The following is a 25,003-nucleotide window of genomic DNA, read 5'->3' on the forward strand; positions in this document are numbered from 1 at the left end:
GTGTGTGCATGTCAGGGGGAGTGTCAGGGGCCTGGGTCCAAATGTCAGCTTGGCAAAGATTTGTCCTATTACTGGGGCATGTGCCTGAGTATCCACTCCCCTCTGTCAAGTGAGGGTGTCCATGCCTGCTGAGCCTCCAGCACTGGGGGTGGCCATGGGTGGGAAGGGGTTTTGTAAGCTGAACAGGCCTAGATGGAACCTTTCAGCCCACACTGGCCTTGGGCTACATGGGGGACAGGTGGCAAGGCAGGAACAGACAGAGGGGTCCTTTCCAGGCTTCCTGTCATCCTGGGGGCAGAGGTCAGCCCACTCTGACCTTTCTTCCCTTCTGCCCTGGGGAGACCCCTTAGGAGTCTGACAAAAGCCACAGATCCTCCATGGGAAAATGCACAACCTCACTGAATGTGGCTCATGATTTCAGAGAGAAGGAGCCCTTAGCCCCCCAAGGCCTCAAGGGACTAAGTGGCTTTTCCCCTCTTAGCTACTGCAGGTCATCCTTCCCCAGCCAGCTAAGCCTCCCCTGCGCCTGGCACTAACCTCACTCTGGTGGGCAAGTCTCTCTCCATACCCACCCCTGGGGCTGAGCTCCCCGGGCAAGCCTGTGGGCCCCAGTGCCTAGCCCAGGTGTAGGTGGGTCACAAGTGTGAGGAGGGTCAGAGGGAGGGTCACCTGGGAAGTCCCTGGTGCTCCCTGGGCTCTGTTCTTAGGGGTCAGAGGGGAGCCATGGGCTGTCACACTTCATTCCTGCTTTCCCCCATCCATTTCACAGGTCAGAATCAAAAATTAGGGGCAAGACCCTGTGTCTCTCAGATGGAGTTCTGGGTGGGGCTGTGTCTGCTCCCTGAGACCAGGGATCCTGGAGGCAGGAGGGCAGGCAGTGGTTCCCCCCCAGACTGGGTCCCTAGGAGTGGGCCCAGGCTCTCAGACCCAGAGATCCCTTGTGGGAACATGGTGGCCAAAGAAAGAAAACTTCATTCCAGAGAGCTTGGATGACTTATATTACTGTTTATTTTCTTAACATATAATGAAATTCCAAATCCAAAGAGATATATATGCAGAGCAGACAGATGCAGGGTTCTGGTGTGCAGCAGCCAGAACAGGACAGGATGGGTCTGTGCCCTTCTCCCCTCCAGCACAACCCTCACCCCTCCTGGCCCCTGGCCATTGCCCAGGCAGAAATGCAGAAGCTGGGACTGAGAGGGACCAGTCTCACAGTCCAGGGAGCAGCCAGAGACATGGTCCTGGCTGCTAGGCCTGGCCAAATCATTATCTAGCTGTGGGTCCTTGGGCCTCAGTTTATCTATTAAATGGGCTAGAGGTTTTTGCTAGGAAATGGAGAAGGGAGTGTGTGGATATCATGATGGGTCATGACCCTTAAGGGCCTCCTGGTTGTCCTGCTGCTTCTAGATACCTGTGTATTGTGTCTCTCAGTTTTTGTCACCATCATGGCCACAGGCACATAGGGAGACCTGCTCTGACCCTGGTGGAATTGAATAGACTGTGTAGATAGCTGCCCCCAAACAGACTGTGCTCTGAATTGTCCTTGGGCTGCAGCCATAGCTACTTCCTCAGGTCAAGACCAACTCTCCCCTCCAGATAAAAGAGGAAGGAAGACTATGACCTGGGCAGCCTGTACAGGTCACCCAGCTGCCCCCAATGCCTCCAAACAGGAGCTCAGGAATAAGGGGGGAATCTGCTCTTCCTCCTCCCTTGGGATCAGCTGGGGGTTTAGAAGCACCCCTAAGTGTCCAACAAGGGCATCTGCCGCCGAGGGCTGATCCAAATCACGGTCATGTGTCCTCAGGCTTGATAACCTTCAGATGACCAAGTGCCCTTTAATAAACGCACCTGCATAATGGTGACCTGTGTCTGCACTGGCAGGAGATAGTGAAGAACCAAATAATGAAGGAGGTGATGCAGTGATAGGTGGAAAAGATCAACTACAACTCAGTGAAGGAATATGGGCATTCCTCCCTCGCCCTCTAAATGACCTTCATTCTACAAGAGCAGCCTCTGTCCAGTGGAACCACTATCAGACCTGCTCCCCCCAGGAACAGGAACTTCCAATGGCTGGATGGTCTGCTGCTCTTTGCTTTGAAACATGTATGCCTATGTACACGTGTTCACATAGCTGTGTAGGTACAACTATATACTTGGCAAGTGGAAGAAGCAGCACTGGTCCAGACTACATCTTCCAGAACCTGCAGTGTGTCTACACTTATAGAATCCTAGAGAGGGGCCTCAGGCCCATATAGCTTTCCCTGTCCCTGCAACTTTACAGACGGGATCACTGGGGCCCCAAGATTGAGACCTTCGCAAGGTCATGCAGCACATCTAGGGGGGCCCTGGAAGTGAGCCAGGTGGCAAGGACGAGGCTTGTCTGCCACCTGCCCCTACCACTGCACCTGCTGGGATCTTTTCCCCATCAGAGCATCCCTGGGGGCAAGTGCACTTTACAGGAAAGAGGGCCATGCCCAAAGGCACAAAGCAGTCACAGTGGAGCCCCAGGCACCTGCAGCAGGTGAGTTGTGAGCAACTTTGGGATGAGGGGGGACTATCTGGCACACCTCCCGTCACACTCTGAGGGGACAACTTAGCAAGGTGGGTCCCTCTCTTTCACCTCCTCTGTGACTTCAAGGGAGTGGGTAATTGGAAAATCTTGGTCCCCAGGAAGTCCTGAGGCCACGAAACAGAGAAAGAGAAAGAAGGTGATAGAAACAGCCCCAAATCAGGCTTGACTATGCAGGTCCTGCGGATCTTTGGGGAGTGACTGAGCCAGCTTGTCAGAGTGTCTACAATACGGATTTCATCCCTCCCCTCCCTCCACCCGCCCCTGCCTCCCCCGACATGGATGCCTGGGCCAGGCCCCCTTATTTGGGCTTCATCTCCACCCTGGAATTGATGTCGTCGGCATCCAAGTCGTACTCCTCCACCTGACCGCTGGTCCACACCTTCACGCGGTCTGTGAGGTCGCTGCTCCGCGGGGCCAGGATGAAGTCGTAGATGAGCACGGCCAGGGCTCCTCCGATGAACGGCCCCACCCAGAAAATCTAGGAACAGAGCAGACGTGCTCAGAGGGCGTCTGATGGGACCTGCTTACCCTGAGGCCCCTGCTGCACCACGCCACCGCCTGGCTTCCCTCCCACCCGTGCCTGAACCCCAGCATCCCCATTCCTGTGCCCCCCATGACTGGCCCAAGGCAGGACTCTGGTAGTGGGCGTCCCCCTGCCTCGGCGCCTGGCGTGGTCAGACCAGCCCCTTCTTGAGGGTGGCCACTGCCCCACCCTCCCCAGCTTTGAAAAGGCCCCAGAGACAGTCTGGTTTGATCAAAAGCGGCCTGGAAAAGAAACAGCAACAGTGGGAACAGCTAAATCCCTCGGGCACTGACTCCGTGTTGTGCTCAGCTTACAGGTGCCAAGACCTTTGAACTGGGCGGGAAGCAGGCACTCCCACACCCGCACCTCCCAGCTCGGGGAAACACAGGCACCAAGAGGCACTGGGTCGACATGGGGCAGGTCTGAGCTGGGACGGGAGGCTGGCCTACGTCACCCGAGGCGTGAGCCCACCGGCCCTTTCATCTCAGGTCTCAGCTGCCCTATTTCCTCCACCCTGGCCATCTCCCAGAGCCTCTGTGATGGGACGTAATGTCACAGTATGGGGGCGGGTCTTCCATAAGGCACCAAAACCTCCCGCCCACCTCCACGGGGCAGCCCTGCGACCCCTTACCCAGTGGTCCTGGAAGTTGCGCGTGATCACCGCAGAGCCGAAGGACCGGGCGGGGTTAATACTGCAGCCTGTGTAGTCGATCTGTGAGGGGGAAGGGGCAGGGGCAACAGGGGAGGAGACACAGAAACAGAGACAGAGGGAGAGGGAGAGAGAGGGTGACACGGAGAGAGAGGACCAGAGAGGAAACAGACAAGTGACAGACCCAGAAAGATGGTCAGGAGGTCCCTGCGCTTTCCTCTCCCAGGTAGGCGGTCCCCCCACCCCACGACATGAGCCCTGTTGGGGTCCCACCCACTGTCCTGACAGGACACCACAACAGCCTGGCTCTGCCCTCCCCACCTCCACCGCCACTGGGGAAGGTCCCCCACTCACGGCCAACAGGTGCCCCAGGGCCACAGAGAGGCCGATGGCGAGCGGGGCCGAGCCCCCGAGGTCCCGGCGCCTCCGGTCCGTGGTGGCCAGCACGCACAGCACCAGCTGCAGGGTGCCGATGATCTCGATGCCCAGGCCCTGGCCCGAGTTCACACCAGGGGCCAGCTGTAAGGGAGAGGGGCAGTAAGAACTGCGTCCCAGGTCCCCCAGGCCCGGGCACCCAGGGCCAGACCCTCAGTGCCTTCAGAGCCCATCGCATCAGCCCCTGGCAAGGCCACACTCAAGCACATACAGCCATTAGTGGACCTTGTCCCCTCCCACACCTGTTGAGGAAGCGCCAGCTTGGCCTAAACACTGTGGCACTCTCTCTGGAGGCCGGAGAGGCCTGGGGTTGCTGGGGGGCGGGGCTTCTGCATCCAGCTACATCCAGGCCGGGGTACCCTGGGGGTACCAAGGCCATAGGCGACAGGTGAGCCCTAGACATGGGAGGAGATGGTTAGGGACATTCAGGGACAATTAAAGAAGAGAAGAAAATGGGTGGCAGGGCCCAGCTGGAGACATTGCTTCTTACTCCAAAAGGCTTGAACATTTCCCCCCATCCTCTGCTGCATCTAAAATTCCCAAAGATGGGGAGGGCCTTCCTCAGTTAGCTGGCCACAGCTCCCTGTGTCCTTCTTACCCTTGAGCCTACGTCCCTTGCATCCCCACCCTCTGTCTCCTTCCCCACCTCTGTCTGTCTCTCCCCTGGTCCAGTGTCTGTCTCCCATTTCCTCTGAGCCCTGCCCTCCCTATCTGCCCCCTCCCTGTCCCTCCTGGCCCAGAGCCCCTCCCTCTCTCTGGCCACGCGGGCCGCACCACCACCGTCTGGCTCCCACTTGCTCCTGGGCCACTTTTAGAAACATGACTCATGGAAAAAGAAGGGAATGGGAGCTGCTGTGAGGTCACCGGAGCCCTCCCTCTGCAGCTGCACCAGGGAGACCCCTCCCCAGGGAGCCCCTGCACCTTTCCGCACATGAGGGTCCCAGGGGCCAGATATGCCCACACAGGGGAGCTGGGCCATGTCAGCACAGGCCCCCTCACAAAGATGCCTGGATGTGGCCAGGAGGCTGCCTTCTCCCAGGCTGGTGTGTCCAAATAAGACTGAACTTGAAGTCTCATCCGGAGGGTAGGGGAGTGGGGCTGTCCCCAAGGCCACAGGGCATTTTGCAGAGTCCTAGGTGGAGGGCACTCCACCACCATCCAGAGGTTTTCTCAGCCCCACCCTGAGGCCATCCTACAAGAACAATTCTCTTCCCGCCTTTGTCTGCAGCCCTGGGTCACAGGGAAAGTGACTCACATCCCCTCCCCTGTGTTGCAGCCCCAGCTCTGGGCCTTTCCTGGCCGACCCCAGGGCTGCAGCCCCTCAGCTCAGCCAGCCGTCTGGGCAATACCCAGTTTTCTTTACACCCCAATGTGGGGCTGTGGAGGCAGAAACCCTGAGTTCAGGTCCTTGCTCTCCTATTTGCTGGCACCATGACTATGGTCTCCGCCCTCTCTGGCCCTCAGTTTCCCCATCTGTAAAATAGATCTAAATTTCCCTTCCCATTCTCCAGAGAGGCCAGAGGTTCTAAGGCTGTGGGGACAGTCTTGGGGCATTTGGGAAGGGCTGCAGAGGCAGGAGGGATCAGGATAGTGGTTGTGGCTTTGTTCGGGCTCTTTCTCATCTCATCCCCAGGAATGGGGTGGGGGGACAGGCAGAAGGGGAGAGGCTCTGCTGCCCAAGAGTGTGGAGATGGGAGTGAGGCCTCCCTGGAGCCGGGACAGGCTCCTTGGAGGCGAGGCTGGTGAGGACGGGCAGCTTGTACCAATGCCCATCACACTCACACCTGCTGTTACCCTCCGCGTCTGAGCGCTCAGGAAGTCCAGGGCTCCTCCTCACGCTCTCTCCTTTGCTCTCCAGGCTCCGCATAATTGCTAGCTGGCAGGAGTCCTGAAACCAGCCCCTCCACACTGATTAATGGAGCCATTGCTCTAAGTGGCTCCTGCTTCATACTCCCCATCCCCACCACACTCTCCTCACACATGTGGTCTGGGCAAGCTCATCTCCACCCCCCCCTCCAATTCTTAAGCAGGTCTGAGCATCCCAGCCCCTGCTCTGCCCAAGGACACCACTTTTCATGCAAAGTGAGCAGAGCAGGGGGCCTGGTGCTATGACCTGTCCACAGGAAGTGACACCTGCCCTGGGAACCCTAGGATGTACCCTTTCCTAGCTGCCCAGAGCCCTTAGGACCTGACTGCCCAGAACCACATGGGTTAGTAACCTTCCTCTCCCCAAACCCGTTACCACTACCACCAGCAGCAGGAAGATTCCCCTGATTGTTTCCATGTCTATGACCTTCTCTCTTTCAACTGCCAAAGCACTTGTGTTACCTACATCTGAAAAAAAAACCTGATAACTCAAAATCGGAAGGGATAGTTAAAAGTCTGTTGAAACTTGATGTCCAGAAAAGAGCAAGTAAAAATTCAGACCCTATGTTCCTGTTTACAGCCTATTAAATTTGACACAATTGCTTAAATAGGGCTAATTCCAGCTGTGGTTACCTGTTATTGAAAAAAAAAATGTTTGCACATCCCCAGGTAGTTTTGCCCAGCCCAGGTCTTATATTTCACTGAGGAAGGCCCCCCCAAAATAAAAAAAAGTAACAATCAATTTTCTGAACACAAGTATAAAAAACAGAAAAATCCACACATTTAGTTAAAGCATCAGAAAGATGCACGCTCTCCATTTTTGTATCAAACCCATTGAAGCCCACGCTCAAGGCCCAATTCGGACTCCACTAGCACCAAGAAGTTTTCTTGGGTCCTTGGCTAGAATTAACTTCTGCTGCCACTCTGCCGAGCCCTCACTGAACGGCCTGCATATCTTGCAGAGAAGTAACCTTTCTGCCTCCTGTGTGGGTGCCTCAGACCCCCTGGCCTGGGAGCTCGGTGGGGACAGAATGGGGACACCTTCTCATCTCCCTGCCCAGACCTCAAAGGGGACGCTCGCTGTGTGGTGACAGAAGTAGCAGACGATGCTAATTTTCTAGCACTTCCGCCCTCTCTAGAGGCAGCCAGGGAAGCCCTCTGGAGCTTGGCAGGGCTGGTTCATTTGCTTTCTAACTGGGAGACCACAGGCCAGTCATTGGTCTCTGTGGGCCTTGCAGGGCAGCCTGCCCAAGGCTCTGTGAGATGACAGACAAGGAGGCCAAGGCCCAGGAAGGAGAGAGCAAAGTCAGAATCCTTGCTCCGGGGGTCTGTGCCACCCACACGCACAGGCCAAGGTGCGGGCTACCCACAGGTTGGGCTAAGGGTCCTGACGATTCCCAGCTTGGCCTGAGGAGCTGTCAGAAGATGCTCTGTAGCTGCCAGGGTGTCCCAGGCACCAGGGTGGCACAAGGCTGACCTCTGCAGGAATGGGCCTGGAACCCTCCCCACTGCCCATGGGCAGGATGACCAAAGTAGCTTCTAAGGGCCAGGGCCCCAGCTTGGCCTGGGCACCATGGCGTCCCACCCTTGGGGAACAGCAGGTCCCAGAGCCAGGCCCGGCTGTGGCTCTGGGCATCCACTCTCAAAGAACAGGGGAGGGAAGACATTGAGGCCTGCCCCACACACCCACTGCCTCTAGCACTCAGCACTCCCAGTGAGGGGGGGCCTCGGTGAGCCCCCCAACGTCACCCCTCCGTGACTGTTCCGGCATGCACGTGCCTCTGAGGATCCACGGCTTTGTGTGCCTCTGTGTGTCTTTGTAGATTGGTATCTGTGGGTGACCACATGTGTCCAGGTGTGACTCTTTCCTTTCCTTTTTCATTAGACATTAAGAGGTTTATTAGACAATAAGTAAACAAAAAGTCTATCCAAGAGTTACAAAAGTTCTCAACCTGTATGCACTAAACAATACAACCTAAGAATATATGACACAAAAATTGACAGAATTACAAGAAGAAAATGATCAGTCCACTACCAGAGTGAAAGGGTTTAACAACCCTCTCTCAGAAACTGATGGAATGAAGAGTCAAAAAATATGAATAGCATGAACAGGGAAGATTTGAACCACACACTTAAGTTCGATTTAAGGAAAATGCATAAGCCCTGCACCTCCATATTTGAGAAGATACCCTCTTTTTCAGCCCATGTGGGACATTCAGACAAAACTAATCATGTGTCGGCCAGATGCATCTCAACTGTCTCTGGAAATCCTTATCACGCAGGGCGCCATCTCTTACGGAGGTGGGCTTCGCGGCGGCTGGGACAGGGCTCTCTGTGTGGCCCTAGATGTTCATCTTGTGTGTCTGATGCATTTCTGAGTGTGTCACCCTGTCCCTGTGTGTTGCACTCCCACACACAAGTGCCACTACTGGCTGGGGACGGAGGAGAAGGGAAGGAAGCCCCCTTGAGTAAGAGAGAGAGGCAGGTCTCAAAGAGCTCTTTATTTGCTCCCAGAAGCCATTTCACCTTCCTGACAAGAAACAATACACAAAGCAACGGCTTCCTCCTTCCCTTCCTCACTTCAGGGCAGCCCTGCCCTCCTGCCCGGGAAAGGAAGAGGTTCCCCTGAGGACCCCCCTCCCCGTGCCCTCCTAGGGTCCCAGGGCCCGAGTGGAACCACCCAGGCTTGAGAGTGTGCTTCATGCCCATGTATGTGTGCCCGTGTGCCATGTACCATTGCGTGTGTGAGTGCACGTGTGTGTACTGGTGCAGCGTAAATGTGTGCAATTTGGAGCAGCAGAGATAATCAAGGGCTGGAGGCAGGAGGCTGGGGGGTCCTGCCTGCCATCATCTGCTGTGCAGCCTAGGCACGTCTCCATGCCTCTGTGGGCCACGGTTTCCTTACCGGTAAAATAGAGGCCTCAGCCCAGATTCTAGCCCCAGACCTTGTCCAGGATTCCTCCCCGCCTGACGTGGGACCCCGGCCCCCAAGACCTGTGGTCACCCTCCGGGCCAGGATCCTGAGTGCAGGATTCTCACGTGGCCATCTGAACCGCTGGTCTCCATATGGCATGGAGCCTGTTATAGGACCTCCCACCCACCTGTAACCGCCCGATGCCCTCCACAGACACATGCCCCAGAGCAGCCGGCAGCCTGACAGACCCTACTTGCACAGTCCTGATGACAGGGAACTTATTGACTTGGAGGCTGCCCTTCCCCAATTTTTTAAAAAAAAGCATCTTTCTTTACACTGAGCAGACACCTGCCTCTGGTTGTCCCGATGGTGGGATTTCAGGCACTGAAAGGAAGTGCTCATAGGAATGGGCATTTCCCAGCCTTTTCTACCCTCTTCTGAGTTGAGGTTTTCCAGCCTCAGGGTGCGCTTGCCCGTTGGACTGCAGCTCCTTGCTTGTGTAAAGACAGCCCCTCACTTACCCCCTGGGCACCACCGTGGGTAAGGAGCCCCTCTGGACCCCAGAGAGAGGCTCTGGCTGAGGGGACCCTGGGCCAGGACAACGTTTCCTTGCCCTTATCTGCAGGTATGTGGGCTCAGCCCACGCCCATTCAGGAGACCCCAGACCCATCGGTGCTTCCAGAGGGCAAGGACCATGGCCCCCCAGGGGGGCTCTGCCAGCAAGAACCAAGGGCTCCCTGTGTCCCCAGGAAAGCTTGCCCAAACCAGTCTTCAAGGCGAGGCAGGGGGCATGTTTGACCTGCCTGGGGAAAGCCCTGGTGGGTAAGGCTAAAGGCACCCCTGCTGGGCGGGGCCCCAGAGAAAGCGCAGACCACTACTTGGGCCTGAGATCAGGTTGGGGGGAGACAGCGTGGGATTGGCCTGCAGTGAGCTAAAGGCTCCAGGTGTGAGGGGAGGCTGTGACCTGGGGACGGGGGACTCAAGGCAAGTCCCCTTAGATCGAGGGAACCCGGCGGGCCATGTCCCCTCTCAGAGCGTAGCTCCTTCACATGAGGATTCCCACAGCGAGCCCTGGCTAGGGCCAGGCGTCAGGGTGGGCAACGTGGGGCGGGCAGGGCTGCTCCGAGGGCTCTCATGGGGGAAAGAGCCTAAGAATTCTCCGTGGTAAGGGAAGTCTCCACCGCAAAGCTCCTGCCCCGCTCTGTGCCCTCCCCCTCATCTGGTTCTGGCTGGAAGCAGTAATTATATGTCCCATCAGTGGCATCACCACCCAGCCCCCAGCCCCCTCCCTGGGCAGGGCCGTCGGAAAACTGGCTTCCCTTTCCCCCAGCCCACCCCCAGCTCTGGGGGAGGCCGAGGGCCCTCAACTCTGGAAGAACCGGTGGCATGGGGAAGGGGGTGTTAGGGAGACAGGGGTGCTCTCATTCTGTGGCTGGGGAAACTGAGGCCCAGGAAACTGGGGAAGTGGGAAGTTTGGGGCTAAAGGCAGGCCCTGGATGCACCATGTAGAAACAGTCCCCAGGCAGTCAGGCCCAGAATCAATGGGGCTGAGAAAAGACCCCCAAATAAGGGAAGTGTGCGCTCTGCCTGAGCCCCCGAAGGGGCTGAAATCAGAGGCTCTGGATGGCCTGGCATCCAGTCCCCTCTTGGACGCAGGTAGACACTGGCCTGAACCCTGAGCCCTCACCTCTCTCCAGAGCTCCAGCCTCCCACCATGACCCCCCGTCAGCCACACCCCACAACTCTCAGGACATGACCTCCTCTACCTAGAAGCCCCTTCCCCCCACCCCGGAGTCTTCACATTCAGGCTCTCATGGCACCTCCTCCCTGAAGCCCTCCTGGCCCTCACCACAGCTCAAAGTCAGAAGTTCCCAGGTGCCCTGATACCTCTTATCGCACCGGCCTCCTGCCCCCTATCACGGACAGATGTGCACCAGGCTTATCTTGCACAGGACCAGGGCTTCCCAGGGCAGGGATTGGGCTGACTCAGCCCTGCATTCAGTCTGCAGCAGTGACAGTCACGTTTATAGGGCGAGCAAGCCAGAGAGGGGAAGAAGGAAAAGAGCAGGCGAATGGTCCAGATTCCAAGGTTCAGGAGCATCTTCGACTTCCCAGAGCCCAGCCATACCTTGCGATCTCCCCTCTCCACAGATGGGAGCTGGGGCCACACAGACAAGGTTGCTTGCATGAAATCACACAGGGTATTAGTAGCTGAGCTAGGGCAGGGCAGACCTGGCACTGACCCCTGCCTCTGAGCCTCTCACTCTAGGAACAAAATCAGGGTTTGGCTCTGAGAACCAGCCGGGATGCACCAGGCTGGATAGAGGTCCCTGGTCCCTCTGGGGCATATCCTGAGCCTTGACTCAGTGAGGAGAAAGTTGTCCCCAGCATGTCCCCGGGGGATACCCCCTGACTCATTCCAACCACTTCCTGCCACTTCCTTCCCTATTTTCCTTGGAAATCTCCATGCCAACAATGGGTTTGGGCTGGGGTGGGGCTCGGGACTCAAGGGGCTGTGGGAGCCTCCCCCAGAGCCTGGAGGAAAGAGTGTGTCACCTGTGTAAGCTGGTCTCTGCCCCCCTCTTGAGGTATTGAGGCCAACTGCCTGGTCTCTTCAGAGCCCAGGTTCAGTGTTCTGGACCCTTTTCCTGTTCTTCAGCCCAGGACTTGTGCTTCTGGACCCCAAACTTCCATGGTGTGGCCAGGGCAGTCCCTGGGCCCCTACCACAGCCCTCAGTGCCCTTATGTTCAGCATGGCCCCTCTTGGGCTCCTGTTAGGCAGACCTTCCTGGGAAGAGTGATAAACTCAAGTCCACAAAGTAAGCTTGTTAGTAGTATGGGTGTGGCCAAGAGATATCAAGAGACCTAGGTCCCCTCTTGGAGGCTCAGCGTTCTCAACTCCAAGAAAACTCAACAAGTTAGCAGTAGCCAGGCCTTGAACCCAACTTGCCTGCTTCCCCGCCCAGGGCTGGGCCCCTTTTTCTCCCCCTTCTGCGACCCATCCAGCTCAGGTATTGGGGTGACTTTGGAAAATGGAGCCTTGCGAGGGAAAGGGACACTAAGGCGGGGTGTGGCCAGATCAAGATGGCACAGAGGTAGGTGCTTGCCCTCCTCGAGGCTGCCTGGGATAGCCACGTGAGAGAGCAAAGTCGGCCAGCAGACGCCTGTCCTGCCTGTCCCTTGAGAGGGAAGGTCAAGAGGGGGCCAGAAGGCCCAGGGAGACTCAACTCCTCCCCTAGGAGGACCCATTCCCAATCCCCATCGTGCCCAGCTGAGCCCCAATGTGATCCTGACCCTACCCAGTGCGCACTCCCCGAAGTCACCTGGCTCTGCCCCCACTGGAGAGACAGGCCTGGAGGGCCTTACATCCACCGTGACCACATCTTCCCCGACTAAAGTCTAAACTCCAGGCCGCAGGGCTAACCTTCAGTCCTAGGCTGGGTGAGGTGTCACTGTGACAGAAGAAGTGCTAATCCCTCCTTGGCAGGGTCACGCCAGCTGCCTCTGCACAGACCTCGCCAAGCCTCCCCCTGCTGCAGCACCGGGATCTGAACTTTGGCTGGGAAGCAAGAGGGCAGTTGCTTCTCTAATCACCCACGGCTCTCTCTGCAGAGCCCCTGGCCGGCTCCCTTACTCTCCCACACCGGCCTGCCCGGCCCAGGCCCCGCCAGTCTCGACCTGACTTGCTTCCTCCTCTCTGCTCTTTTGCCTCTCTCCCTCCCTGTGGAAACACCCCCTCGGGTGCTCTGAGACCTCCTCCAAGCCTTACTCAGCCTCTCAGGCCAAATTTCCCCCTGCTGTGGCCCAAGCCAGGTCTGAGTTTGCACTTGGCTGAGGGTCTGGAAAAGCCCAGGTCCGCGAGAGCAGGCAGCTGCCGCCAACGGCCAATTAGCTGTGCTAAGCGGCCCGGGAGGAATTCTTTTCCGCAGCTCCTACCCAGTCCCCCACATCTGCTTCTCATGAGTGCCCCCAGGCCAGGCCCCATTCAAGCCGCGAGTGGTGGGCGCACGCAGGGACACACGCATCCCCGGGGACGCTCACACAGCAGCACTCACGTGCTCACAGACACACTTCCAGAAGTAGTGGAGCCAGCTGCCACAGACTTGGAGACCCATGCCTGCACCCACGTGCACACACCGTTCACAGACACAAACACACGCGCCACACCTCTCTGTGTCTGGTGACAGAGAGTGGACCCAGATAGGAGGCAAGGTGTCGCCCGCTCCGGCCCCCCCCCCCACTGCCCCGCTTGCTGTAATCCAGGAAAGCCACCTGCAGGCTGTCCAGAAAGTGTTTTCACCCCCCATCTTTGTCTCATTCCCGGGGCCAGAAGAGCAAGAGGAGCTTTTTCGTTGAAGGCAGTGTGTTTGGGGGACCTGTGTGGCTGCCTGGAAGATTGAGTGACCCCCCTCCAGGGGAGTCCTGCTCACACAGGACTGTGTGACCAGCTGCAGAACATGCCGGGCAGGTGGTGCAGGGAGGCTGGGGACAGCGCGCAGGGTGTCCCCAGGGTCCAGGCTGCACAGGGAGAGAGCTGCTGCACAGGCAGGGCTGGGGAGTGGCGGGACAAGAAACCACAGCCCAGGGGCGAGGAACTTCTGGCCCAACTGTTAGCTTATTCTCCACAACAGAGGCCCGCAGGGGACATGGGCAAGACCATTATGCTGGGTCTCAGTTCCCCACAGTGCCTGGCAGGAAACAGGCTCTGGACGGCAGGCGTAGCTGACTTCCAGCCCCAACTCTGCATGACCTCCAGCAACCTCTTGTCCTCTCTGTTCCTCAGTGTCCCCATCTGCACAATGGGCGGAGGATGAGACCAGCGCCGCCTCAGCACTGAGCCCCCAGAGCCTGGGGCCACCCCACTCACCGCGTTTAGGCCGAGCGAGTTGTTGGGCAGGGAGGAGGTAACGCCCGAGAGGATGGCAGTGGCGACGATGGCCCCCACGCACTGGGCCATGATGTACATGACAGCCCGGAGGACACTTATCTGGCAGCTGAGCAGGAGCCCCAGCGTGACAGCCGGGTTGAGGTGGGCTCCGCTGATGTGGCCCACGCTCTGGGCCAGCGTGGCAATGCTCAGCCCAAAGGCCAGTGACACCTTCACATTATCCTGGACGGCACCTGTCGTCTGGTTGCTCTTTATCGGGTACTGGAAGCCCAGGGCAGAACCGATGCTGATGAAGATGAAGAGGGTCATGGCCAGGAACTCGGCCACCACTGCCCTCCAAAAGAGCTTCTTCTTGAACTCGCTGGCCATGCTGGCAGGGGGCTTGGCTGGAGACCGCTGCCTGGTGCTCGCCTCCCTCCGAGAGCTGAGCCACAGCCCGGGCTGGGCCTATTTATAGGACCCTGGGGGGAGGAGAAGGGGGGAGCACAAAGGGAGGAAGGCCTCTCCTTGCTCGTGGCCCGCCCCACACCGCATGGGCCTCCTCTCAGCGATGGATGCAGACACAGCTCTGCTGTCAGCCTGCCAACTTCTTTTCCCTTCCTCCTCTCTCCCCTCCCTCCCTCTTTTCCTCCGCCCTCAGCCCTGCCCAGCCGGAGGAGGCAGGCAGGAGGCAGCCACTGCTCTAATAGGCTTTGAGAAATTCCTCCAAGTTGGCCCCGCTCAGAGGGCCAGAGAAATCCAGGTGTCCCCGCCCTGTGTGCAAAGCTCAGGGGGTGCCCGAGGACAAAGCCAGGCGCTCCAGATGGATGGGGCGGGGTGAGTGCCTGGGTTCAGCAGGTAGACATTGCCCTCCTGGAGGCGGGCACCATGACAGTGCTAGCCTGGCATCCCCATCCCGCCTCAGAGTGACATTAGTCTGGAGTCCACAGGTCCAGGGGTCCCCAGGGGCAGTCTGGGCCTCCCACACCTGGCCCAGACCTGGCCACTGGATGTCACTGTAGGAATGGCCCAGAGCCCCCAGCCCCACCGGCCAGGCCTCAGGTGATGGGGACACGGAGGCATCAGAGGGTGCAGAGAGCTTGTCCGTGGACCACCCTCCACTCTGTGTGGTCAAGGGCAGGCCTGAGATCAGTAAGAATTTGAGAGGCCCCCATGCTGGGAGCCCTCCAGCTTCTGAAGCAATTTGAGCAAATGATTTCGGGGCAGGTGTGGGAAGATGAGGGCAGGTGAGGACTTTCCTCTCAAAGACTGTCAAGCTGGCAGAACACGGGGGAGACAGAAGGAATGGCAGCCTAACTTGGAGACTGGAAAGCCTGGGAGGGAGAGATGGGGGAGAAAAGGAGGGAGCACGAAAGGGAGAGGCAGAGAGACACGGACAGAAAAGGAAGAAGAAAAGGAGACAGAGAGAGAGACAGGAAGAGAGACAGAGAGAGAAGGAAGGACAGAGAGAAGTAGAATCAGCAAAAGTGGAAGTGAAAGGGATAGATCCCCAGACAGAGACAGGGAGACGGGTCAGGGCTGAGGAAGAGAGACAGAGAGCGCAGAGGGTGAAGAGACAAACTGGAAGGAGGGGACACAGGACTGGACCCAGAGGCAAGAATCCAGAAGAGAAAGATGAGCGAGCAGAGGGGAGGTGGGGGGCGGGGGATCAGACAACACCCTGAGCAGGGGGAGGGGAAGGGGCTGCTCTGCAGGCCCCGCCCTGCAGTCCTACCTGTGCCCCGTGCATCCCCATGCCAGAGGCCCAGCGGCAGCCAATGAACTCAGCAAGAAACTGGACTCCTGGGCCAGGAGCCCGGTCAGGAGACCCAGGCCACCAGCCTGCTGCACATTATTCTGTAAGAAGAGGAGCCAGGTGGGGTCCTGGGCGAGGTTGGGCCCAGGAGGGAGGGGCCTCCCCGGCACTCTCCTCCCTCCCCTGCCTGCCTTACCATAGCCCTGCACCAGAATGCTGGCTTCTCCCCATTTTAAAGGTGGGAAGATGAGGCCCAGTGAGGGGAAGGACTTCTCTGAGCTCTGTGTGTGTCCAGGGACCATCTGCAGAAGATGACGCTAGACCCCACTGACCTCCGTCCTGCCTGGGTGCAGTGCACCAGGGCTGCCCTCCCCCTGGCGATGACCCCCCAGAGATCAGCCCGGTGTTTGCCGGGAGCAGGAGGCCCACCGGGTTAGGGGTGGGGGAGATGTGTGCACCTGAGTGTCTGTAAGTACACGACAGGGTGGATGTGAGGCAGGGAGCTAGCACGGTGGCTAGCGGGCCCTGCCTGCCCAGAGAGCCCGGTGCCCAGAGGTAATCGGTGCCTTATTTAACCATCCAAGGGAGGGAGCCGGCCCCACTAGGACACTTCCTGGAGCCTCTTCCACATCCTTCACTCTGGGCAGGCCTGGCTCAGCTCTCCATGCCCCAGGAGGCTCCTCACGCCCTGACCCTGGCCCCATGGCCTGGTGGCCACCATGCCCCGTGATGAAGGGTTCTCTGGTCAGTTCCGAGCCTCCGACCAGAGCTTCCGCCACGTGGCTGGGATTCCCTCGCTCTGAGGCTTTGGCGGATGGCCTTGCTTCCCCTCAGACCCGGCTCTGAGGGCAAGGCTGGGGCGCACCTCAGAGCAGGGTCTTCCGGAGCAGGACCATTCCCTTCAGGCCACGGGCTCCCTGTCCACCGAGGAGCACACACCCTCTGCTTGGTGCAGGACTAGTTCTGACGGTGGTAGGTGCTGGGACCCAGCCAGGAGCGCCTGAGGAAGGCAGCAGGGGGAGAGCTGGCCCCGGAGGGGCCACTAGACTCAGGCCGGTGTCGAGATGCAGCACCCCAGAGACAAGAATCGGAGCCTGCGTGGGCCTGTGTATGCTCCAGGCTCTGTGAGAGTGTCCACGGGCCAGGTCAGGACCCAGGCAGCAGAGGACACATCACGTGCTACTGTGCATGCGGGTGACAGTCACCTGGGAAGTACTAATTCATCCGACAAATAATTACTTAGCCCGTGTCACGGCCAAACACTGTTCTGGGCACTGGGGGAGGCAGCTACGAACGAAGCGGCCCAGCTCCTTGAGCTCCTGAAGTGCTCCTTCTAGCACATGAGCCTGCAGGCTCTGTGGGAGTGGCTGGGGTCACGCGTGTGTGAGCGTGTACTTGCTGGATGGCCATGTCTGTCTGGAGTGGGGCAGGAGACGGGGGACACAGGGGTTTTGACAAAGCACTTTTGCCCAGGCAAATCAGGCACCCGCTAATCGCAGGATGATACGAGGGTCCTCAGGGCAACACCCCCCGAAACCCCTGCATTTCCTGCCCCCTCTCGCAGGTCAGCATGGCATCTGCCTTAAATGCCACCATTATAGCTACATTCCTTTGGATGAAGGCACTGCCGTCACCAGGAGGCGCCATCAGAACGCAGGCATCTCCAGAATAATGCCCGCCTCGTTCACCCGCCATCTCCCATAATGGAAAAGGGCCTCTGTGGCCATTTCAATGGGGAAAGGGGAGCCCCAGACCCAAAAAGGCCCCAAACCCCTCCACCTCCTCCCTGGTCTGCCACAAATCTGGGCCAACCAGGGAAAGAAGGAAGGAAACAGCCTTTGTCTGAGGGTCCATCCTCACCACAGCCCTGGGAGGCTTGGAGGCTAAGCGCTTTGCCAAGGAACGGCAGAGCTGGGGAACTCAGGAACCCCAGTCTGGTTCTCTGCCCGCCTATCAGGAAGGGCCCTGATGGACCCGGGTACCAGATGGAAACCCCAGCTCTGCTGGGCCAGGAACAAAGACAAGGGCAGGGGAAGCTGGCCCCGGAGGCACTAGGATGAGTGAGGGGTGGGGGTGAGAGGACCATCTTCACCGTTCCCACGTAATCAGGGTGGGAGGGGGCGAGGGGGTTGGTGGGGAAGGGAGCATCGGAGCAGCTAGGAGAGGCCAGAGCCGCCCCTGTGGTCCCGCCAGCCGGGGAGCTCGGGGCCTGTGAAGGACACCACACCCACCCAGCTCCCCTTCCGGTGCGACCTGACTCAGCAGGCTCTGCGGCCCTCCCACGGGCAGCGGCGTGGGCCCAGCCTCCAGAGCCCACAGGCTTGAGCCAGGCTAAAGAAGGGAGGCTACCCCCTCCCCAACTCCTGAGGCGGGGCTGGAGACCACTGGGCCTGGGCACTGTCTGGCCCTGCCAGAGCAACGGTCTCAGCGAACGCTTTGCCAGACGAGCCATATTCCTGCCGTGTCTACAAGACCCGCATTCCAGTCAGAGCCGGCTGTTCCAGGGCCACTTGGTTCCGGTCCCCACCCGGATCCAGCGGGAGAGGCCCAGCTTCGTCCTGAGCTGGACGCACAGAGCCTCACATGCTGGCCAAGGATCCGGTCCTCGGGCTGTGTGGGGAGAGGACGCCCATGGGTGTGGCCGCAGCTGTCACTCTCTTGGCCAGAAGCTTCTGTGCAGCACGGGGCAGAGGGACGGAGGGGACAGACCCTCCCTTCTGGGCCGCCAGGGATTTCCCACCCACAGTCTGAGTTGTGGGGAACAATGACTTCATTCCCCCCAGGAGGCCCACCGGGAAGATGGAGCTTGAGGTAGGAGGAGACGCCGACAGCTGACTGGCCATGACCACCAGCAGCTTGGATGAATTACCCCAAATTCCTCCCTCAGACTTCTCTGAATCATGGCCGAGAGCACTGGTGGAGGGTGGGAATACGGGCCAAAGTCCCTGCGGGTCTTGGAGAGGGTGGCGAAGAACCAATGAACACCCCCTCCTGGAGAAACCCTCTGGTCCTCCCAGCTCTGCCCCTCAACAGGGCACTGGCTACCATCCCACCCTGACCTTGATCTAGGCTGCCTGGGTGGGGCCTGTCTGCCCCCGCTGCCCAGGAGGCCTGCGCCTGATGCGAGGATTTAGCACCAGGGTGAAGTCACTGTTCCTGGGAGGTGTGGCCACTCCCCACAGAGGGGGAGCAGAGGCGGGACCCAGGCCCAGAGCACAGAGACCAAAACAGAGACTCCAACTCCTTGGCCGTGTCCTCAAGGCTCTCCACTCACCACCCTGGGGCACACTTGTCACCACCCCTTCCCAGCCCCAGACAAGGGCCCGGGCTCCCGTGCCACCAGGCTCACTGCCCCCAGATGTTTGCACGCGCGCTCTTCCTTCTCCTTCCCCGCTGCACCAGCCTCCTCTGACCCCTCCTCCACAGTAGCACCCACAGCTACAGCAGTGAGCTCACCCCAGCCTGGGCTGTCCCCTCCTGACCCCAGGGGGCGAGGCTGGGCCCGAGGGCCTGGGTCTTCTCCTTCCCCATCCACCGTGCCCCCAGCAGAGCTGAGTGCAGGGCTGGGCGCAGGCGGGATGATCTTGGAACCATCTGCTGTCTGACTGTCCGACTCCCCCTGGAGACAAGGTACCCACCTCTTAAATCATGTGAATTCCTCCCTGTCTGACAGCTAACTCCTGGCCATTTAGGCGTCACACGATCCCCCTTAAATCAAAACCGGATTTAGCGGGCCACCAGTGATTCACCAGAGGCGGAACAATTTAGTAATTTTCTAAACTACTGCCTCCCATTCATTTCTCCTCACACTGCCCTCCCCCACCACCCCCCGCCTGCCCTGAGCAATAACACCAAGGCTTGGTGGGGCGGCCGGCAGGGTGGGACAGTGTCAACCCTATTTCTGGCAAGCGGGATTTTCTATCTTGATGTTTTAGCAACTCCCCAGCAATAGCCTCCACTTGATGCCACAGAGGAGGAGCCTGAGAGGCAGGTGGGGAAGCTGCCCCCGGCCTGGCTGGGAGAGTCAGGCTGGGCTCCTAGGCCTGAAGGAGGGCACCTTGAGGACACAGGGCAGCCCCTGCCCCACCCCCAGCTCTGCTGGGACTGGAGGAGGCCCTCTAAGAAGGAGTGAGGTCACGTTTTCCCCAGCCCTGCCCTGCGGGAGAGGAGGGAGGCATCTCTCATTTCCAGAAAATGCTAGTGGTGGCATTTGTCCCAAGCTGCTCACCACACCCTTGAGGGGAGATAGGCAGGACAGGGGGTTCCACCTGGAGCCGGCCTCGGCGCACTGGGTACCAGGGTTTGGAGCCTTTCCTCACCCTGGCCACACACAGGGCGCTCCCCTCTCCCCTGGCCTAGCTGTCACTGCAGCTTCCACTCGACTCTCCGAGACCCCTACCCCCTCCTGCCCTGGGCCCTCAAAAGTCTCCTGTCTTTGCCTTGTTAGATCATAAAGCAGCAAGACTTGGGAGAAGGGGTCAGAGAGCATGGGATCTGATGCCCTCATTTTGCACGTGGGGAAACGGAAGCTTATAGAGGTGAGGTGACGTGCCCGAGGTTCTTTGGTGGGTCAGGGTGCAGCCAGGACTGGAGTCCAGGTGTTCTCGTTCCTGCCCAGGCCTGGTCTGTCAGCCTCGCCCAGCCTCTTCCTCCTCTTCCTCTGCTGGACAAGAGACCACCTACTCCTCGGGCTCCAGTGAGGACTCAGAAAAGTGCCCGGGCAGCTGGAAGGTATTTTGCGGTGGGCAGGGGGGACCTTCTATGCTCCCCTGCCCCTGTCCCATCCCAGCCCTCACCTGTGGCCACCGTCCCCAGAGGGAGTGTCCAGGTGGGCACTGCAAGTCCCGCAGGCAGGGACTCTAGGCTCCCTGCCCTCCTGCTCCAGCCCTCTCCTGCATGCCCCCGTGTCATCTGGCCACGGGGCCTCCCTGCCCTCCTGCGGGTCCCACTGCCTCTGCTAGTCTTCACTACATCTCCCAGGGCTCTGCCTCTTCCTGAGAACCAACCCAGCTGCCAGACCCTGCTCTGGCTGGCCACCCCGTGCTCTCATCCCCAGTGCCGGGTGCCATCGCCTCCTGTGGTCCCCACCGCTGGGACAGCTGGGCACATCTCAGGGCCAGAGGCTGGCAGGCTCCTCGGCGTTTCCTGCGAGCACACCGCAGCTGGGTTCCCGCAGCGGGAGCAGGTCCGGCCCGGTGCCACCTTGTGCTCCCTCTGGGCCCTGCAGTGGGACTGCTCGGGTGCTGCAGGTTCCAGGGCTTTAGGGGAATTCCTCTTTCACTGTGTTTGCACTGTTCTCACTCACCTCATCACCAGGATTAATATATTTTTCTTTATATTCCCCTAGTCGTAAAGTTTCATTTTTAATATTTTTTTATGGAGGAAGGGGCCCACAAAAACAAAAGAATCTAGGGCCCACAAACATCATAATGCGGCCTGGAGCACCACCATGGCCATCACCACTGCTACCACGGCCAAGGGCGGTAGTCAGGGCGGGCTGAGATGCGCATGCTCCAGCTGTGCTCAGACTGACCCCTCCGACCAGTAAGGCGTATTCCTGGGCTGAGCTGCGTCTCCAGCTCTGTCTTCCTTCATCATGGGTCCTTCATCCCTCTTGCCTGCCCTGCCACGTCACACCTGGCCCGGGTGCCTCCACACAGGCCAGGTTGTCCCTTCCTTCTCTCCTGACAGTGAATGGACTTGCATGCATGTGTGCACACACACACACAACACGTGCTCACACACATGTACACACATATACATGGACACCACATGGGCACACATGCATATATATGCAATGCACACACACTGGTTTGCATACACAAAACGTGTTGCACTCATGCAAACACGTGTGCATGCCTAAATATATACACCTGCAAGTGCACACACATCCTCACATATACACATGCATGCAAATACACAGGGTAAAGATATGCATCATGGCCACAAACCCCTGCACCTCCGAAACCCTCTGCCATGTACACCGTGGCCTCTGCTGCCTGTACCCTGAGCCCTGGGACGTCTGCACGGTCTCTCTGGCACCTCTGAGCACTCAGAGCTGCAGCCACCCATGCTGTTCATAATCCAGGGGCCTCCCTCAGCTCCTTAACATGAAGCTGAATTTAAATGGTGGAGGGAGGGGGAGCCGTGGGCAAGAGGAACGCAGCGGTGGCCATTTCTGCAACGCCATGGCTTTGTGAGTCCTCTCTTGGGAATACTATATCTAGCCTGTCTTCATATCCAGATGAGACCACCCACCCTGGGTGGGGAATGGGGACTGGGTCTGACCCAGCTCTCTTGCAGCCAGGTAGGGAGTAGGCTCAATGTGCAGGGCAGCTCGGGAAAGCTTTCAAAGGTGAATGGAACCAGCTGTCTGCCAGCCTACCAGCCGGTGTCAGGAGGGGGATGCTGGGCCCTCACAGGGCAAGAATGGGCAAGGCCAACTGTGGGACCCCCCCCCCCCGCACCCCGCTTTCACTCTTTGGCTTCCTAGGATGTTGTGATGCTGTGGGCTGGGCCGGTGGGGGTGAGTCTAGGAGGGTGGGAGGAAGTAGGCAGCGCTACCCTTCTCCCCATCCACCGGAGACCCCTCCCTCTGTGGTCCAGTCTGGAGATTCTATTCATGTGAAGCCAACATTCCTGGAGCCCACAGGGCCAGCAAGATCATCTCACACAGGCAGATCGCTGTCTTGCCTAATGAGAAAATGATGACATGGCCCCCTGCCCTTGGCCCCTGTGCCCAGCCAGGCCCTAACTCCCCAGCCCCCAGCACCGGCAGCCTCATCCCAGCACACATGCCTCCTGCTTTGTGCTATTGTTTTACAGGTATGCCTGTCAGTCCTAGGAAGTCATCTCACAGGGTGCCCGCGCGGCCCGCTCCAGGGCCCTCCCATCACGAGGACTGGGCACCTCCGAACTCCTGAGGATTAGACCATTAGGATAGGAGGGCCTTCGGTCATTAACACCTTATTGCACAAAGGCAAACTGAGGCCCCGGGCTGAAGGGGCTTTCCCAATGTCATACACGGTGAACTAGTCTCAGCCTAGCCCTTGGCCCCACTGTCAGAGTGGCAGCCAGGCGGGCACACCGTGGACTGGCAGGGACTCACTGCTTGAGCAAGGCGGGACTCATTCCCCCGCCACCCCCTCTCCGGGCTGACATCACTGGGACCTCTGAAGAGCCAGGGCCAGAGGCGTTTGGGGCTGCAGTACCTTAAACTCAGGAACCCAGTCCCCTCATGTCAATCCTGCCTCTGTCCAAGCCAGGCCCAGGCCTGAAAGAGGCTAAATATAGTTTAGGCTGCCTAAAATTGCATATCATCAGACCCAGAAAGCTCCTTAATATCATTTCTGCCAGAGAGCTATGATCCCCTCTGTGGCTACTTTTCCCCCTGGGAACCACTTATCGGCTCATTGTGGGGTGGCTCTTATGGTTAGAGAGTGGCTCCTTATATGTCACCTCCCAGCAACGCTGCCACCTTCCCCAGTGCTGCCCTTCGGGGCCACAGACCAAGTGTGTCCCCCAACACCGACCAGCGACAGCTTTTTGGAGAAGTGGGGACATAAGGACTATTTTTCAGGGGCTGTCACTTCTCAGAGGGGCCATCCCCAGGTCTCTGTTGCCCTCTGTGCTCCTGCTTCATCTTGGTCGTAGTGGGGGCCCAAACCCAGCAAGATCACATCAGGACAATTCCATTACCCCAGGAGTGGCCAGGAGCAGCTGCAGCCAAGAGCCCAACACTGTGAAAAGATGACCTTGGTCCATGAGGGAGCAGACAGTTATGGAAGGTCCCCTGTCCTGGGGCACAGGCCCTCCACCTGCCTCATCCTCTAGATGACAACCCAAGAGGGCCCCCATCCCACACCCCTCAGTGACCTGACCCTGCCAGAGAGCACAACTGAGGACCAAAATCACAGCCAGGGCTGGTATGTCAGGCTTGGGCAGGGCTGCAATGAAGATAAATTTCTTTGGTAGAGAAATCAGGGTAGGAAAGGAGAGAATCATTACTGGTCTTATTTCACATACCTTTCATATCTGTTCCCAGAGCACTTGAGGATTCCATCAGTGCTTCTCAGACTTTAATGTGAACATGAATCCCCTGGGGATCTCGTTAAAATGCAGATTCTGATTCAGTAGGTCTGGGTGGGGCCCAAGATTCTGCATTTCTAACAAGCTCCCACGTGATGCCAATGCTGCTGGTCTCAGGACTCTGAGCAGCAAGGGGCTGAATTACCGAAATAAACAAGCAAACAAAATAAACTCCTGATCACAACCTAGTTAAAATAAAAACACGAGAAGGAAGGAAACTTCTCATGATATGGACGAGAGATTGCAATTGAATATCACTTCCCGTCTGAGCTTCCTGGAAGCCATGGCAAGAAAGGAAAGAAGTGTTTACCAACTCTTACTCTATGACAACAGAGACAGCTGTCTGTCATCAGGAGAAAGTCCTTCCCCTGATTCTGGCTGCCCAGGGAACTGATCGAGCAGATCTTACCATCAGGAGATTTGACAAACAGGCTGTGTTTTAGGGGCACAGTGGGCCTTTCTGTGAGAAGGACTGAGCCTGGGCACCTCCATGGGGTGCATCCCTGATGGACATTCACAGTTTAGATAACACAGTGCCCCTTGTGCCAAGCCTGGGTCAGCGCCATGGTCAATGGCCCATAGGAGACCATTCTTCCACCACCTACTGGCTCAGACACTAGCTGGCTCAAGGGCCCCTGACAACAGAGGGAAACCTGGAGTTCTGATGCTTCACCACGCAGCCCTGAGTGTTCAGGGGAGGGCAGTAAGGCCCAGGCCTGAGCCTCAGGAAGGGGTGAGGCAGATATGTGGGCAGCGGAAGAGCCCCACCTCTTCCCAATAATCAGGAAAGGCTTCCTGGAGGAGGGGACATGGCAGACAAATTTGTTTATGTAAAGGAAGAGAAGTGGTCTGGGGAGAGGAAAGTCCAAGCAGAAGGGGGGATGGGATGGGGTGGGCTTCCAGCCACGGCAGAGGTGGAGAGGTTCCCCACTGCCCCTCTCTCCACTGCTGGCTCAGACCCTCAGAGAGGGGCTGATGGAGGTGGGATGGCGTAGCCGCCCCCGCCCATGTCCGGGACATCCTGCGTGAGTCTATCTTCTCCTCACAGCCTGAATCTCTGCTTCCGTCCGGGTTGGTGCGGAGGGAGAGGCCTGGGCCCTGCCTGCTCAGGGAGCTCCCATGCTGCAGGTGGAGGGGTTCTGCCCTCAGAGAGTTCCAGACCAGCACGGACGGGAGCTGGGGCTGAGCGAGGAGCTCGGACAGCTAGGCCTCTGAACATGACTGTGGGTACAGCCACAGACAGGACCCAGGGGGAGAGAGGCTTGGTCAGCCTTGTTCCAGGAGGCCTTGGGAAGTCACTGCCCCCTCCCAAGGCCCTTCACCTGTAAACGGG

The 25,003-nt window shown here is 58.5% G+C and overlaps 1 protein-coding gene across 1 annotated transcript; it reads right to left on the bottom strand.

Annotated features, from left to right (window-relative positions):
- Positions 1–990: 990 nt before the first annotated feature.
- Positions 991–14,360, bottom strand: AQP1 (aquaporin 1 (Colton blood group)). Its single transcript, XM_007175247.3, has 4 exons — positions 13,827–14,360; positions 4,099–4,263; positions 3,727–3,807; positions 991–3,050 (listed from the first exon to the last, which is right to left on the bottom strand). The coding sequence occupies exons 1-4, from the start codon at positions 14,214–14,216 to the stop codon at positions 2,871–2,873; spliced, it is 816 nt and encodes a 271-aa protein (XP_007175309.2). The 5' UTR covers positions 14,217–14,360; the 3' UTR covers positions 991–2,870.
- Positions 14,361–25,003: the final 10,643 nt, after the last annotated feature.

This window comes from Balaenoptera acutorostrata, chromosome 7 (assembly GCF_949987535.1).
Source record: "Balaenoptera acutorostrata chromosome 7, mBalAcu1.1, whole genome shotgun sequence".
Classification (NCBI taxonomy): Eukaryota; Metazoa; Chordata; class Mammalia; order Artiodactyla; family Balaenopteridae; genus Balaenoptera; species Balaenoptera acutorostrata.

Coding starts and splice junctions, on each gene's coding strand:
- AQP1 (XM_007175247.3), bottom strand. CDS start 14,216: ATGGCCAGCGAGTTCAAGAAGAAGCTCTTTTGGAGGGCAGTGGTGGCC. Junction 4,264..13,826: donor ACTCGCTCGGCCTAAACGCG/GTGAGTGGGGTG, acceptor TCTCCCTTACAG/CTGGCCCCTGGTGTGAACTC. Junction 3,051..3,726: donor GCAACTTCCAGGACCACTGG/GTAAGGGGTCGC, acceptor CTCTGTTCCTAG/ATTTTCTGGGTGGGGCCGTT.